This window comes from Pholcus phalangioides, unplaced genomic scaffold, assembly GCF_987345545.1.
Source record: "Pholcus phalangioides strain wild (caught in Gottingen) unplaced genomic scaffold, Ppha-v1.0 ptg000008l_1, whole genome shotgun sequence".
NCBI classification, from domain to species: Eukaryota; Metazoa; Arthropoda; class Arachnida; order Araneae; family Pholcidae; genus Pholcus; species Pholcus phalangioides.
The window spans coordinates 11,262,260-11,280,283 of record NW_028301601.1 but is presented as its reverse complement, the minus strand read 5'-3'; the positions used below and the strand labels follow the sequence as shown (position 1 = coordinate 11,280,283).

At 33.1% G+C, this 18,024-nt stretch overlaps 1 protein-coding gene across 2 annotated transcripts in view; it reads right to left on the bottom strand.

Moving 5' to 3' along the window:
- Positions 1–1,211: 1,211 nt before the first annotated feature.
- The window catches only part of LOC149083679 (dynamin-like), a 41,187-nt gene continuing 24,374 nt past the window's right edge, over positions 1,212–18,024 (bottom strand). The window contains exons 14-19 of one of the 2 annotated variants that reach the window (XM_089234162.1): positions 17,455–17,564; positions 17,000–17,285; positions 14,984–15,040; positions 11,032–11,216; positions 10,675–10,854; positions 1,212–1,355 (exon numbers count right to left, since the gene is read on the bottom strand). In XM_089234162.1, the coding sequence (XP_089090288.1) occupies positions 1,304–1,355; positions 10,675–10,854; positions 11,032–11,216; positions 14,984–15,040; positions 17,000–17,285; positions 17,455–17,564 (870 nt within the window). In that variant the 3' untranslated portion in view covers positions 1,212–1,303. Of the gene's footprint in view, positions 1,356–9,349; positions 9,495–10,674; positions 10,855–11,031; positions 11,217–14,983; positions 15,041–16,999; positions 17,286–17,454; positions 17,565–18,024 lie in introns of those variants that run through there. The other variant, XM_089234164.1, reaches the window with a different exon arrangement.

Here is an 18,024-nt window from a genome sequence, read left to right as displayed (position 1 = left end):
CTATTCTGGTGAGAGAACCGAGACTAGTTCTGTTACAGATTCTAACTGTCTTAGCGTGTCTTGCACGGGACAAACAAGTACGTCAACTGTAAGACAGGTTAAAATGGTTAAAATCTGTAAAGCTAACTAGTCCAGACACTCTACCTTTTGCAAAAATAGTGTGCCATTATCAGTCAAACATTCCAAAAACTCATAGATAGGGTTACTAGTGGACTGTCGGCTACTAGTACAGAAAAATTTCCTACTAATCGTTATTAATTTCAGTTCAGAGACTGCCCAAGGGCTATGCGACTGTACATAGTAAATGTTTAGAAGAGGCGGAAAATTGATCATGTTTCTATTTTTACATGTTCCCAGTGTTGGAACAGCTAGTCCCGTGAAAAGCCTTCACATAAAACTTATTGAGCATCAATTTCGAACAATGAACGAGAATGCTGATAGCAAGACTGGATAAAACTGTTAAAAATCTTGAACAGTCTCGGTTTTCTCGCAAGAAAGTATTCTAAATGAAAAATTACTGGATGGGCTTCCTGAGAGACTGGCTGCTGATTGTTTATTCACCTGTTAATTTCTGCTTGTGAATGGCTGTTAACGCCTAGAGACTTGTGCTGCCACACACAGTAATATTTCAAAAACGACCACAAGTGAGGGAAGTATTCAAAGATTTAGTCGTTAAATGTGAAAATTTAACAGTTTCACATTTTCATAGTAATTTAGTGCACAAATTAGCATTCAGCCTACTCGTTTGTGCCGTTAACTTGAAACATCAAGGTGCCCCCAATACTCACAATTAGAAAATCAATGCAACAAAAACCACTTTTTTATCCTACATTATGTTAACCATACAGCCCTCAAATGGGAAATTACATTTTATATATCATACCAAACTTGATACAGTCTGAACAAATCCATAAACAACACAAAAATATATGTATATAAACTTGTAAAGACTTATTTTACAGAAACGTTACATTGGAATGTATTCAAATAAAGGTATTTTTACTATAATAATAAAAAAACACATATCAACAAAACAAAATAACGTCTTTCTCTCGACAGAGGCCAGAAAAGCTCCTCACATCAATCAAAAAAGTCCTCCCTGAACAGGTTTTTGCTTAACGACTAATGTTTAAATAATAGGAATAATCCGTAAAAAAAAAAAAGGAACTTGATGTTCCCCTACGGAACCAAAATACGATCATCACTGGGATTGAGCTTTTTTTTTTTTTTTTAAAATACATAACAGGAAAATAAATCGCAATAGGCACTCTTTAACAAGATGGCTAAGTGTGGGCTCACTTATTTATACCTTCGGTCTGTCTGGTATACGTGGTGGTATAAGAGGAACTGGCCGCCTGTATGGGGAGTAAAGAAAGAACATTTTTGTTTAACATGGTTATAATGAACAGTATTGAATACATCATTAGTGGAAAAAAATATCTACAAGGTGTCCCAGAACTCCACGTACAAACTTAGAGGGAAAGTAGAGAACATTAGGAATCATAATCACACAGGAAAGCATGGTCTGAAATGGATAGGTGGCGCTGTATGTGACCTTTCAAGGACCGCACATTCAGGGTTCCTCATTGTAGACAGACTGAGTGCGGTTAACACAAATTGTTTCACAAACGGCGAGTTGGCTGGCATTCGTACAACACGTGTGTGGCCGGGTATCGTGGTTGACTGTTTAGTTGGCCCATACCTCTTACCACCTCGACTGAACACTTACAAATATTTCATCTTTCTTCAGGAGCTTCTGGAATTGCTTGATGATGTTCCCGGACATGTTCGTCGCCAAATGTGGTTTCAAAAAGATAGGGCTCAATCTCAATATACAATTTACGTGCATGACTATCTGGACCGGACGTTTGGAAGTGGATGGAGCAGGCATGGTGGTCTTATCCCCCAGATCTTTCTGGGTTGCCTTGAACGGCATTGTTTATGAAATGCGAGGAGATTCAAACATGGACTTGGTAGAACGAATAGCCATTGCTGCTGCTACAATCCGCAAAATGCCTGGTATCTTTGAAAATGTTCAGCAATCCATGCAGTGTAGATATCATGCTTGCATCAATGCCAATGAGCTGTACTGTACTCTTTTTTGGATAATAAAGCACTTTACACTGCTTTCTGTATTACATCCTTACTGTGTCCATCTCTTTATCACTTGAGGGTGGCATTTCTGATTGATTATGAATTGTCACGATGTTCTCTACCTCCCCTCCAAGTTTGCATATACACTATATACAGTATGGTCCTGAACTACACCAACAATATAGTCAGATTTTCAAATATAGTGTTGGATATTAAAAAAAACTAATAAATCGTTTTGTTGTTGCAACTTTCTTTTTGTATTAAGATGGCCGAAAGTCATGATTGATGTTTCATTAGGGTGGTGGGAAAAGTTTAAGGATAACTGAAAAACCGCCATACCTTGAAAACCTCTCTGGATTTAAATACATAGCTATTTGTTATGATGACCCCACGTGTTTCCACAACAAAAAAAAAGGATATTACACACCAAGTAGTTGTTATATTGTGTTATATTGGAAGTTATACCTACAACTACTTTACTGTACACCAACTCTGGAAAAAAAAACCCCTCTGGTGCTGTTCAGAAGGAATAGAGCTTTGATTGGAACAAACCTTCCCTTATAAAACAGCAGACAAAAACGAGTAGAATTTGCCAAACAGCGCATATTTTCTATGTGGCAAGAAGGGGGGAAAAGGTTTTCTCTGATGAGAAGAAATTCAATCTAGATGGACTCAATGGTTTTAAACATCACTGGGTAGACCTATGCCATGACAGAGCTATATTTAGGAAATACAAATTCAGAGGAACAGTCGAACTTCATTAATTCGAAGCCCAAGAGGGTAGAGCAAAAAAAGTTTAAATTATTCACTTAATCTATACTGGATATGTAAAATGACTACAAATTGCAACTTAATCATCAATATGCACATAAGATTAATATTGATTTTAGTTGTTGCATTATTCCACTGCTCTAGAATCGGCAACACTGTACATTGTCTTGACCGTACTCAAAGCTTTATTTAAAAAAACAGTTACCGATCATCAGTAGTGAACCTGTTTCCCAAATTCTGCTAATTAATTTGTACGGTGTGTATTAGGGAAATGTATTTTCATTACAATTCCTTAGAAGAAAATGTTCTGAAGAAATTTGTTTCTTGAGGTTGAGCAACACGATTCATATCGAATGGTGCACAATCTCGATGTATTCCGGCTGAAAAGCGTTACAATAGGCATTAAATTATCGGGGGGGGGGGGGGGGAATCAAAACATTTTGAATTCTTTCTATAGGGACAGTCATTTATGAAATTGCTCACTAGTCATCCAAACCATTGTGGCGGATCAAATCAGCATTGGAAATCTTTCTATAAATTTAGATGATGGGGTTTTGGCGGTTTCAGATCATCAAAAATCTACTTTCTGAGGCACATCTCGTAACTTATGGTCAGTTTTTGTTCCAACAGGACAATGCTCCTGTACACATGCTTATGGATAAAAATAAAAGACCCGTTTCAAGTCAATTCAGTGGAACTCTTTAAGCATGTTGCCACACGTCTTTTTCTTAATCTTATACAGAACATATGGAGTATTTTGATACGTGAATTGTACAGAAATGGTATGCAGCATGACAGAGCAATTGTATTTCAGTCATCAAACATAGTTGGAAGATCCTACAACAAGTTATTTATGTGAATTATCTCACTGACATCCCAAATGATGACTATACAGAAAAAAACGTTTTCTTGATAATTTTTTTAGTGCATAATTTATTTATTTATTTACAATAATGTTCGCAGAGACCTATACACGAGAATGCGGTTGATGGTGACAGAAATAATGTTGTACATTTTTCGAAAGAGACATGGGTGAACGGAAGAGAGGGGAGGGGGAGTAAGTTCCATTTAGCTATAATATGTGGAAAGAAATTAAATTTAAAGCAGTCAGTGGAAGCAGAGAGATGGGGGTTTATCTTATGTGGATGGTCAAGTCTGCTGTAGATATCAAAAGCGGAAGTATCAAAATTAAAATGTTCACTGAGAACTATATGATTAATCGAAAAAAAAGATAGTAAGTACTTAGAGGGAGAAGAGTGTTTCCACAAGGCACAAAGGAGGACCAACTGTCATTTATAAAATGGGCGGATTTATTTTGTATCGATTCCATTCAATGTTGTTAGCAGTGTAGTATTTAGTAGGGGTCCCAAATTTCTGAAGCGTAGAAGAGAAAACGAAAAATATGGGTTCGGTAACAAAATATGTGCTTTTATACCTTCTCCTAGGATCTTGCCCTAATTAAAATCTAACAATTTTTTCCCAAAGCAGTGCGGCACACAAAAATAATTTTCACCGGAAATGGTCTAGTTCTGCATATAATTATCACTAAAATTTACATTCACATGTTTTCCAATACATGGCAATTATTCTGTTATCCTTGAACTTTTTTTAATTATACTACAATTTCAAATGTGTTGATAATCCTACCTTTTTGGTCAATGGAATGCAACATTTGCCCCAACACAGGGTATTCTAAGATACATGTTATAAACCAGTTTTCCAGAAAATTCCATACAATAGTGTCAACCATTAATTGATAATAAATGTTACTGTCAAATTTTAGAGGCTCATTATTTTTGGAGTTTTATTGTAAAAAAGAGTGCGGCACTTATGCAGATGCTTTCATTCACATAAATATGGTACCAGATTTCTGAGCGTCTATTCAGCTTTGGAATACATTTGAATCGAGAATTTCTCGTTATCTACTCTTCAATTGTGTTTGGTGAAAGAAAAAAATCATAATTTGACTGAATGGTATTAAAATTAATTACGATAGATAAATGATGTATGCATGTGGAGTATGATTTTCTCTCTCTCGATACGAGGGTTTATCCTGTAATTCGTTTGGAATGTGATTCACCTTAAAAGTTTTCTGTGAAAATGAATAAAAAATGACCAGCGAAATGCTCGATATGTTATCTAAGACACAAACAGTGCACGTATAAACAATTTCACTGGCACTTTTTTTTCAAGTAAATGTTAAGTACAAGAAGTTTTGTGATTTTTTTATTTATTGATTCGTTTCTAGAATATTACCATACAATATCTTTACTAAAGTGATCAAATATTAACAGCCACTTTGAGCCTAAATCATTAAATTTTGTGGATATACCAATTCTGAAGAAAAATATGCATTAATCCATAGCATCAAAAGAAATGTTGAAAACCCAGGTACAGAAAATTAGCGCCTAACAAGGCAAGAAAGATAATCCAAAATCAATCAAAACTAATGGTATTTGGCCAAAATTTGTTAGCCAATCATATTAAAAAAAAACCAGAAAAAACAGGACATTGTGCCAATCATTTCCAATTAATGTCTTATAGTAGGTGTGACACCTATCAAATCAAAATCACTGAAGTGCCCAGAAGCGAGACACAGGGTCATCCAATTCATATCTTTCCACCAACTCAACTACGAAGTCATCAGCATTAGGTAAATTTCATCTTTTCGTTGCCAAATGAAACCACCTGTGATCTGATGCAAAAGCAACAATTAACATTGCACATGTGATGTTGTTTTTGGGACAGAAAAACTGAATTGATACTTTTTCCCGGGTAAAATTTTTAAATGATATTAAAATACATGGGGGGAGGGGGAGAGAGAATCACAAAATTCTTGCACTTATCACATTCACCAGAAAAACCACACAGTGCAGTTTTTTTTTTCAATTACAAATATAATCGACTACATATAATGCTCTACTACTTACAATTAATACAACAAAAAATTTCACTCGTCTCAAAATATTTGTACACAAAAAGGTGTTTGAAATACAATTCGACTATGAACTTGAAAAATATTATTTTCTTTCACAGATCAAAAGACATTTTTCGTAAAATTTCATAAGCATTTATGCATGGTCATATTCATTTCCTTGATAACTGTTATTTCAGATGGGAAAAGTTTTTCTTAGAAACAAGAAAAATATTTACACGAGTATAAATATAATAACATATTTGGAATATTCAGATCACAAAAATTGATTCACAAAAAAGATAAATCACGAAGAATTCAAGAGAAAATAAACCAAGCGTGAATAATGCAAGCAAATCGCGTTAATACGTTTTCTTATGCTAGCATGCGCACATTTCATGGCCAAACAAAAGCAATGCTTTACTATTGAAATATATATATATTTGTGTTTATATATATAATCTTCTCTTACAGAAACACTTATAACAATTACACATCAACTATTACATGTATATACAATTGATTATAAGTTTTAATTAATGCACTGGGTTTCTCGAAACAGGTCTAAAACCTACCACCACAATCACACCTATGAGTTATGTTTCACTATGTAACTATGTTATGTTTATGCCTATACTTCAATGCGGCATCGTAAATTATGAATAACATTGTAAAATGGTTAAGATCAAGGGGAAAAAAACATTTACCAAATATGATTTATACCTTTAAAATACCACAAGACTGGAAGGTTTCTTTTCTTTTCCCCCCATCGAATTTCATTTCAATGCGAGCATTAGAAAAGAAAGCAAATGATGGCATGCTATCAAGCTCAGCGAAAATAAATTATGCATTGTTTTCCAAACTCCTGGTCCTTTGATAAGATAGGATGTATCATTGGGTCTTTTTGAATTATATTCGAGGATCTTTTGATAAAGAATTTATCATTTAATCATTTTATGCATACAAGAGCTAATTAGACTGAAAGCTAGCTCTCAAAGCAAATTTCGATACATTTATTAAATTCATGCTCAATATTCTTGTCTTAACGAGTGGGTGTCAGGAGTACTGAATATTCAATACCCTAAGCACAAAAAAATTGATACATTTATAGATTAATACTAAATGTTCCTGCCTTAATGCACATGTGAAGAGTACCGACTAACATTCAAAGCAGCTTATGATACATTTATAGATTAAGGGTCAGTATTCTTGTGGCACGAGTTCTGAATTTGATGCAAGAAATTTTTTTTTATACATTTAGAGATAAATGTTCACCCAATATTCTTGACTTTATGTAAGTGCCATGAATACTGAATTCTCATATCAAATTTTTATACATTCATAGATTGATGCTTGATATTTCTGTTTCTACATGCATGTTAAAAGTATTAACTATTCAAAACACAAAGCAGATTTTTATAAATTTAGAGATAAATGCTAAATATTCTTGTCTTTATGCGAGTGTCATGCATACTGGATCCTTAAATCAAATTCTGATACCTTCATAGATCAATGCTTAATATTCTTGTCTTGGTGCTTGTACCATGAATACTAAATATCCAATACTCAAAACAGATTTAAATACATTTATAGATTATTACTCAATATCCCTGCTTTTATATGCATGTCAGGAGTACTGACTATTTGATATAAAAAGCAGACTTTGATACATTTAAAAATTAATTCTTAATGGGTACTTGTCTTTAGGTGAGTCACGAGTACTGAATATTATATACTCAAAGTAGATTTTGATACATTTATAGATTAAAATTCTCACTATTATCGCCTTTACACATGTGTCAAGACTACTGAATAGCCAATGCTCAAAGCAAAAATGTTGATACATTTATAGGTTAATGATCAATATCCTTGTCTTTATGTACAAATGTCATGAATACTGAATATTCAATTAACAAAGCAGATTTTGATACATACAGAGTTAAATACTCAATATTATTTTCTTGGTGTTTGTGTCATGAATAGCTAATATCAAATGCTCAAAACAGATTTCAATGCATGTAGTAACAATGCCACAGATTTCAGTACAAGCAGAAATTTTGTTACATTAAATAGATTAATGTTGAATATTCCAGTTTTTATATGCATGTGGCATGTCGAGAGAATACTGACTATACTCAATATACAAAGCAAATTGATACATGTAGAGATTAATGATCAATATATTTTTGCTTGTATATAAATGTTAAGAACACTGAATATTCAATGCACAGAACAGATTTTGATACATTTAAAGATTAATACTCAATATTCTTGCCTTAATGTGTCACGAGTACTGAATATTCAATACTTAAAGCAAATTTTGATACATACATGGCGATTAATATACTCTTGTCTTTACACATATATCAAAAGAACTGAATACTCAATAGTGTTTTTAAAGTTATTCAATTCAATTCCTCTGAATTATAAAAGCAAATATAATTTTAATAGAAGGGAAGAGAACAAATTAAAGCTGCACTGTCAGAAAAGCAAAGTCAAACATACTGATTGGTCCTTGTGACATTTTATAAGGGTAATAACTAGATATTATGTCACTTTTTGAGATCTGCCTAGTATTGCTCTTATGATTCGTTTGATAAGCATTTATTATTTCACGATTGAATTGTAAACAACAGAAAAGGAAAAAAATCACAATTTAAATTAGCTCTTCTATCCTGCATGCATCAAAGCTCCACAGTTCATGACTAGAAACCAAACTCGAGAAAGATATGGGCACTGTATGGATTTTAGGAGCAAATTCTTGTATGGACATAGAAGGCACAAAGTAATAACTTCATCACTAGTGAAAAACTTAATAAATCGAGCGAAGTAACATCGAAATCTCATTATAAACAATGAACACTTATTCATAAACCTCTACATATAAAATTTCATTTTTCATATCTCTTTCTTCTCTACAGAACAACATCAGGATCTACTGAATGAACTACAAACTGGAAAGAGCTGATAACAATTATTTTAATAATAAATTTTTTATTATCTTCTCCCCCCACATAATTTATATCTGAAAGACTGACTCAACTGCATTAGTGTTGCAATAAATGCTCAAAGAGCTGCTTATTAGTAGGCAACACTGCAGCGACTACTAGCACCAGAAAGACGCACTGCTCCAAAAAAAAGCAATGCCTTGAGTCATTTAGTATCTATGTTACACATCTCGAAATGAATGAAACAAAACATCAACTAAAGTAGGTTAAAATCAACAATGTTAAATATAGTTTCCATCAAAAGATAAGTTACAGTTATAGTTAAGAGTGACAGTTTCATTCACAATATATCGAAATAACTAACACTAAAATACATTTCTTCATACTTATTTAGTAATCTTCTTGCATTTTACTTTCACACTAAATATAATTGAATGTCTATTTTATCTCTTTAGCACAAAGCAGCGATTAGAAAGACAGATAAAGGAGGAAGCAAGTGGCATTATACATATAATATATGTATGTTTACGTGTTTGCATATAGTTTTTTTCTCTGGAGATAAAATATCACTCTAATATCTACACCAACATGCACACCATAGACACAGATGGAGAATTTTTTTTTTGAAGTAGAGTTTACTGGAAGTGCTGAGAGTTGCAGGTAAGAGGCAGCTGTTGTAGGGCAGATGCTTTCCAACTGGGTGCGTTAGAAGCCAAAGAATTTAGGCTCTTGGTGGAATAGAAGGTGCATTTCCACTTGGACTGCGACTAAGAGATCAGACACAAGTGTTAACACACACATATGAGAAAAAAAAGCAAAAGCTGAATGAAGAAAAGCAAAAGGGGAAAAAAGCATAGAGAAAGATAATTTAGCAGCATAAGATAAACATTCTCTCATATAATCAAAATGAAAAACGATATGTTTATATAAACGTGCATCTTTAATTTTGGCCATTGACGATTAAAATGAACCATAAATAATCAAATGATTATTTATAATTCTGTTTCAAATAGACACAGCAATCTTGAATATCATTAAAATTAGCATGTTCTGAAAAATATAGCTCAGTCTTGAGATTTCTTTTCTACTGTAACATGAAATCAGATTTCATTTTCTTACTACAAGATGCTCTTACAGTGAATGTAATACACCCTAACTGAACTGTGACCCAGTTCATATTCCAAGGAACCTCTAACTGAAAATTTAAATATAGAAGTACCTAGAGTTACAAATATCTTGACTTGCGAGTAATCAAAGTTATGAACCAAAAAATATTCATTTGACTCATGAGCTTGAGGACACGTGAAAGCTTGGCCGATTAAAGAATCACACAGTGGACAGCAATTGATGGAACTGTATTGAGTACTGTATTTCTTTACTTAAGTGGAATTATGTTTATTCCTTATCCAATACTGTACAACACTGATTTTCATAAGTGCATTAATATTGTGAAAATGTGTAACAAAAAAGTAAGACTTTTTCAAATAGGAAGTCGGCTTTGAGAAGTGATGGTTTTCAGGATAAACATAATTTTAAGGAACAAACTAAATTCGTAACTCAAGGTACTACAGTACAGTTTTGGAAGCAAAATTTTCGTAAGTCAAGGGAAAAAAACAAGTTTTAGCTTAATATTCATCCACAATTAGCATATGGAAATTATTGAGAGAGCAACTGATCAATCAGTGATTTTGCATCTGGTGATATTGGTTAAACTACAAAACAACATACATAATGAACAGATGGTACTTTTTCGGCGTGAAATATACCGAGAAATTGAATTTTCTGGATGTTAATGCCGAAACTGATACTTGGAAAGAAAAGTGATGTGTCACTTTTCTTTCCAAATATCAGTTTCGGCATTAACATCCAGAAAATTCAATTTCTCAACATACATAATACTTAGCAATTCGAAAAATGAACCAATCGAACCAGTGCATTGATACTTACGATGGTATGAGTGGTGGTGGAAGTGGATTTCCACTTAGAGGCCGTGGCGGTGCAGTGGGAGGTGGCACCCTCTGAGCACTGGGGTTTGGTGGTGGTCGGTTCGAAAGAGGAGGCGGTGGTGGTGCTCTCCCCCCACCAGGATTACCTCTTCTTGAGCCCCCAGGGGATGGTGAAGATGGCCTAATGAAAAATTTTATAATCACTGATTAATCACATGATTGAAAACATTAAAGAAATACCATTATTCATGATACATCACCACAAATTATACATACCCAGATACAAGTCAAACATACAAAAGAAAAGAAAAATAAAAGAGCAATGACGCAAAACATGACACAATAAGGGTTGAAATACCTTGGTGAATCTGGAGTAGAACTCGGTCTTAACCAATCATCTTTCACAGGAGGGGGTACTGGCGAATAAGTTGTTTGCATTGACACATCACCAATGATTTGTAAGGCTTTTTTACAAGCGTGGTACATACGAAGAAGTTCCTCTCGTTTACGAGCTTCTTCCGGAGATTCTTCCATCAAATTACTCTGCAAAAATTAGATTAATTTCCTGAAACTTGAACTTCAGTACACAAGTTTTCTAATACATAAAAAATAATAATTTACTGCGACATCACCTGCATCCAATGGGCTGTAAATCTATAAATGTAGATTGGCTTAAATAGCAATTTTTTTTTAAGATTAAAATTTTATTTCAAATTTATTCAAATTAAAAAAAAAAATTACACATGCAGATACTTGGTTTGAAGAGCAATTTAGAGAATAAATAGAGAGGAAAAATACAAATGTATCTATATATATGAGTTGTAAAGGGGTAATTATACCTACACTGACAACCAATCAACGAGATTAATGATCATAGTTAAAACAATTTTCACAGTCAGATATAATGTGCAATATTAATAAGTTATAAACATGAAATGGTAACTTTAATTCAAGTACAGCATATATGCATAGTCCCATGATCTACACATTTAAAAATAGTATTCAATGCTAGTGATAGCAGCAATGTAGCGAAACTATTTCTTTTTAAATTCAGAATGATATATAACATATAATATAATATATTTGTTAATTCAAATGAAAAGGCATTGCAAATTTTGGGATATAAATAAACGAAGTGTTTTTAAATAACTCTTTTCTACGTAAAGGGATTTCAAATATTTTACTCGGTCTCCTCAGAGATATGAATTTTTTAGGAGAGCATAAATTCTTGCTTTTATGAAGTGTTAATATTGATTTATTAGACAACCAAGTGTCGCAAACAAAAAATGTCTTTGATGGTAGCACCAAACGTCAAAACTGAATGATCTAAAAGTTTGAAAAATCTATTTTGAGAGGCTATGATAGCAAGTAGGTTGGTCTTATAATCACATCCTTTATTTATTTATTTATGCAATATTGTTGGTCCAAGGCCTATACAAGAGGACGTGGTGGATTTGTACACATATGCTTTGTAACTTTGGAGTTAAGTCGGTGAGTAGTGAGTGGGTGGAGATTAAGTTTGAGTTTAACATCAGAAACTGAACTGAAAGATGACCAGCAGTCATGAATAAAACTGGCGGATTTATTTTGGATTGATTCAAGTTTGTCTATGTTACTAGAGGTGTGGGGGTCCCAGACTTCAGCTGCATAAGAAAGAATGGGAGAAATATAAGTTTGGTAGCAGAGAAGTCAGACGTCACGACTAGAATGTTTGAGGTTGTGGCAAAGGAAAAAAGTTTGTTGAGACATTTCTGGTAGACATAATCAATATGATTATTCCAATGGAGATCAGCCGAGATCATGACCCTCAGATATTTAAATTGAGAAACTTGGGATATGGTTGCAATCATTGATCTAGTATGAGAATTCGAGGGGAAGAGTTTTATGAGTAGCTCTCGTGAAAACTGTTTTAGATATGCATATGCCAACATGAGCACCAATCTGAGATGGAAACAAGATTACATTGGAGAGTTTCTCCATCAGATTTGTGATTAATCACGCAGTAGATTACACAGTCATCAGCAAAAAATCTACTGGTGCAGTTGAGGGTTTAAGGGAGATCATTTATATATATTAAAAACAATAAAGGTGAGAGAACCGCTTCTTGAGGAGTACCTGAATTAACAGTGGCAAACGGTGAATCATCTTTAAAATAAACAAATTGCTTACGATTTTTTAGGATAGCTTCTCTAACCATTTGAGCAATTACACATTAAGACCAAGATTTGAAAGTTTAAGGAGGAGCCTATCACGCAGAACTTTATCACAGGCTTTAGAAAAATCCAAGATGATGATATCGGTTTGTACCTTCCCGTCAATGGCTTTGGAAAGATCATGGGTGAAAAGGGACAGTTGGGATGTAGTAGAAAGGGATCGTCTGAAGCCGCGTTGATTGGGAAAGAAAGTTAATGGAGTCTAAATAAGCGTGGATTTCCTTTGCTATAACATGTTCAAAAATCTTACAACAGGATGAAGTAATAGATATTGGTCTGAAGTATCCATGTCTGGTATAATGTTCATAAAAAGGAAGGAGGGACAATTTTATGAAGATGATGGAACCTGCAGAGAAAATATCAAGTTTTTTGGTTAGTATAGCAACGTGAGATTTCCATTTCAAATCTGCGTCTACCTGGATTCCAAGAAAAAAACTATTTAGATTAGGACAGTTGCAATCATTTCTTCAGCAATCTAAGATATGATTTGTGTGAGTACTATATCTCAATTTTCATGTTCAATCAAGCTATAATATATAAATTTAGTTTTATGGAGATTCAATTTCATATTGTTATTATTGAACCAATCATTATTAGAAGATTGTGTTCAAGCTGTCTTTTAAGTGAATGTACATCAATACAGGAATAGAGAATGACAGAGTCATCCTGTTATTATTTTACAGAAGAGTTTCGGTGTTCAAAAATCATTAATAAGAATAATGAAAAAAATCAAACCTAAACTAGAGCCTTGAGGAACTCCTTTTGTTACAGTTGTGAAAGATTTATTTATCTTAACTCTGTTTTTCATTCATTTAGATAAGACTTGAACAATGGCAACATTTCACTTATAACACCAGTGCTAGTTAATTTATAAAGTAATATCTCATGATTGATGTTTTCAAATGCTTTTGAGATGTCAAGGAAGAGAGGAACAGTTTGTTTATTTTGGTAAATACTTTTATAGACAAACCTACAGAATTCTATCAAAGCGTTTTCTGTACCTCAATTTCCTAAGAAACTATATTGATTAGGGGCAAAAACTTTACTGCTATTTAAAAATATTTTGTCTTTAGTTGTAATGACTATACAGCCATACCCCACCTTAAATTGGTAATTTGTTCCAAGACATGAAGATGCAAGCAAAAAAGAAGTAAATCGAGGTTACTCTTTCCCAGTGGTAATGCCCCCCCTTCTCGAAAAGAAAAAGGGAAGTGAATTTGCATATTATCTCTATTCTTTCCTATTCAATTGTTACTTTTTTTTATGTGAATCTTTCGAGAAAATATTTCTTTACGAACATGACATGGAAAGACTTCAAACAGCATTCAAAATGAGTCTGATTGAGAAATGAAATTTTAGGACAAAAACAATGCAAATGCAGTTTTTAAATGGTGCAGTGATTTAAGTCAGGGTATTAATGTATTATGATTTTCTCAGTGATATTTATTTTGCGATTATGTAGAGATCGAACTATGGCACTCATTATCAGTGCATAAACTGATCAGGCATTGAACACCTGTTCACGATTTGGACTGTCTTTCCTTCTAACTTTATGTATGAAAAGGTGCCGAGTTATGTTTGGCCAATAATTTTACGTATACAAAAGCTAATCAGACTAAGATATAGTTCAAAGTGGATGGTCAGTGATTTAGTTTTTGTTCTTAAAATCGTCTAAATATTTACAAATATGTATGGCCCGATAATTGATGAGTGAGAAAAAGATGTTTTTGACATGAATCCTGTGAATTATCCACTATGCTTATGTACTTTGTATAACTCAAATAAAATTTCAAATGGGAGAAAAGAAATGTTTTATCAAACATGCTGAAATGAGAAATACATTAAGCAGCTAATATGAATATTATTAGAAAACATAAGAACCATCGCAATGTTATGAAATGAAAATTATGAGCTAGTCTTCTTTAAATATATCATTGTCGTGGGAAATGAAACTTTCCTTGATGTCATGTCAAGTCCATATTTCTCCTTCCCTGCAAAAATGCTCCCCCCCCCCCTCCAGGAGAATACTTCTAATATTTAAACTATTTAAATGCAAAAATTTTTACAGAATGTGTAAAAAAAAAAACTTGTACTAACCTGGTCCCCACAAGAATATAATGATGCTAACAGCTCAGAATAAATAAACTCTTTGGTCTAAAAAAAAAAGAAAAGTTTCTTCATTAAAATAATTAAGTATATAATTATCACCATAAAATTATCTAGAACATGAAAATTTGATAATAAATCATTAACTTTCACTAAAAAAAATTACTTTTTCCCCCACATAATTTTGTTATTCTTCCATATTTATAACACATATGATTTGTGATCCGATACAAAATGTTAGCAAAATAAGTTGGGTACATTTCATGGCTAAAATTTTTGAAATTAACATGGCTATATTTCGAAAATTACACAAAATACAGTAGTCTCATTATACTATGCATTCTCAAATATTTCACGCACTTTTATTAGAAAATTAGCTAACCCTTTCTGACCTAGCGATACCAATTGGAATCACTAATGTTTTTTGGTTTCCACAGCTTATCTTTCATGAAGAATGATACTAATTAGCATTGCATATTACAGTTACATTCTTTGCAGATAGATTGCTGCAGTTTACGGTTCCATCGCGATCAGTTGTATGTGTGAGCTCAACTTCAATCTCTTCGTTGATATTCTGATTTGTGACTGCATGTGAAACTTTCAAAAATTATAGTAGGTATTTATTGTGTAATTCAATATGATGGCAATATTGATTTTTATTTCTCATACAATCAGAGAATGATAAGCATAAATTATATTTTTGAATTTAAAATTATATAAGTTGAATGTTCAGCTCCAAAATGTCAAATGTTGCCAATTTGAATCATTTCAGAATTTTGCCGCCCAAATGTATTTTTCAGAAAAAATGAATGTTCAAAAACATTTCAGGTCAGAAATGGTTAAAAATTTATCATTAAAACTTGGATAAAGTCTAGTAGGAGGTTGGGGGGGGGGGGGGACTTCCCCACGGGAATCTATGAAATGTATCATACATTGAAAAAGTATTGTAATCCACGTTAAACAGTTCTATTCTAGATCCTTACAATGGTTGAATCAAAGAAGCTGCAAACTCATCTTAAAAGAAAAAATCATATTTTAGAACAATGTGATAAGTTTTTGAAAATAAGTCATCAAGATATGATTTTCAGAATTATATGAAATTTTCTTTCAATCTTTGAAAGCCTCTCGTAACAATATAAATTAATATGCAGTGTTTTCAGGTTAATAAGTAGTCCAAAAATTTCAGAAAAAATCCCTGCCTATTATTTTGTTTTGTGTAAAAAAATGAAGCTGTGTCTTTTTTTATTTTTTACAGAAAACGAGTCAGGATCATCTCATTAGTATCTAAATTTTTCTGAATATACAGTAAAACTGCCCCTTTTTTGGACACCTGTGGAGCAAAAAAAATTGTCTGTAAAAAAAGGTGACCAAATCTTAAGGGTAACTCTTGAGAGATTTCACTGTAATTATCAATTGGTTATCATCAAAAACCTGGGTTCCTCACAATTGCCGAATCAAAGAAGATGCTAATTTATCTTAAAAATCGTTTTAGAACACTATGATAAATTTTCATGATTTATAAGAATCTTTTCTAGAAATTTATTAAAAAAACATCATGCCGGAGGTAAAGGGGTAGCATGTCACAAACTAGAAATTTTACAGGAGAGCAGGTCAAAATTTTTTTTTTTTTGTGTACAGTTAAATCCTGTTATAATGAACTCCAAGAGACCGGAGAAATCACTTCGTTATAACGAAATTCCGTTATAAAGGAATTCCAGGTTTTTGCATAGTGCCTATGTAAACTAATCTGGAAGATTAGAACAGTATTCGTTAAAACAGGATTTGACTATCTTTCTATATAGATAGATCGCTCCTTTTATGAAGTGAAAATATCTATGTTAATTATTGAAATAGGGTTTAGTGTTCTATACCTTTGTGCAGTGTAACAAAAGTACAGCAAATTAATGGCATTATTCCAATATTGAAAAACATGGACAAATTGCCCTTTACCTCTGGCATAAAGATATATATAGCATGTTAATATGGAAGCTTGAAATGTCAACTAACATTATTTATTGTAAGGTGCATGATTATTTTGGGTACCAAGTCCCGGAATGTCTTCGTTATGATCTTCATGTAAGAGTCCACAAGGTTACGAATAGTTTCAACTTGTCTCTCTAGCTGCGGGTCCATCGAAGTAGAACCTTCCGAGCTACCTTCTTCACCATTCGTCAGCTCGGACGAGGTTCTCTCAGGATACACTCCGGCCCGAAGAAAAGAGGCTTTCCAACTATCCACTTCTTCTAAACTTTCACATGACAGTTCCAGTTGTTTGTAGTCTTTGTATACATTCCTACATGAAATAACAAAAGATGCACAGAATAATTGTGAAAAAAAAAATTCGCCCAATATTGATTAACACTTATTTTAAAATTAATTTAAAATTAAAATTTTCTGCTATGATAATAATGAATGACAAACAAGTGAAGCTCTTTCATTCATCTACATTACGCATATCGCACCTGTTTTCTGGATTGAAGAGGGCAAAAGTGTGACGTTTGGACATGAAACCAGACTCAAGATCCTTGAGCTGAAGGCCATCAAGTTGAAGCATGTATTTCTTATCTTTCTCCTGGAAAAAAAAGGGTAAGGTTAAAATTTGGAGCTTTGCATATTCACAAAATTTCTGAGATACATACATCAAAGGCACACTCAAAGAATTTGCATCAAGAGTCCTGCATTCAATTTTAAGACACTTTATTCAATGTATAAAGTTGATATAAAAGTTTATTTGACAAGGTTTTCACTGCTGTTATCAATTGGGAGAGAAGTTCTTGGAGCAAAACAAAAAAAAGCTGTAGTCAGTGTATAAATGAATTTTACTTAACATTTCCCCAATACCAGCAGATACCATCATCAAGAGGTGTTGGTAACAAACAATTATTAGCAGGATATCAGATCAGAAGTATATCAGATCCTCTCTGTTCTGAGGCCAGCAATGAAATCTGTGAGTAAATTACCGTATTCTCTGCATTAGCCGGCATGTGGAAGAATATCAAGGTAGACCAACATACTGGGACTAAGTTGATATA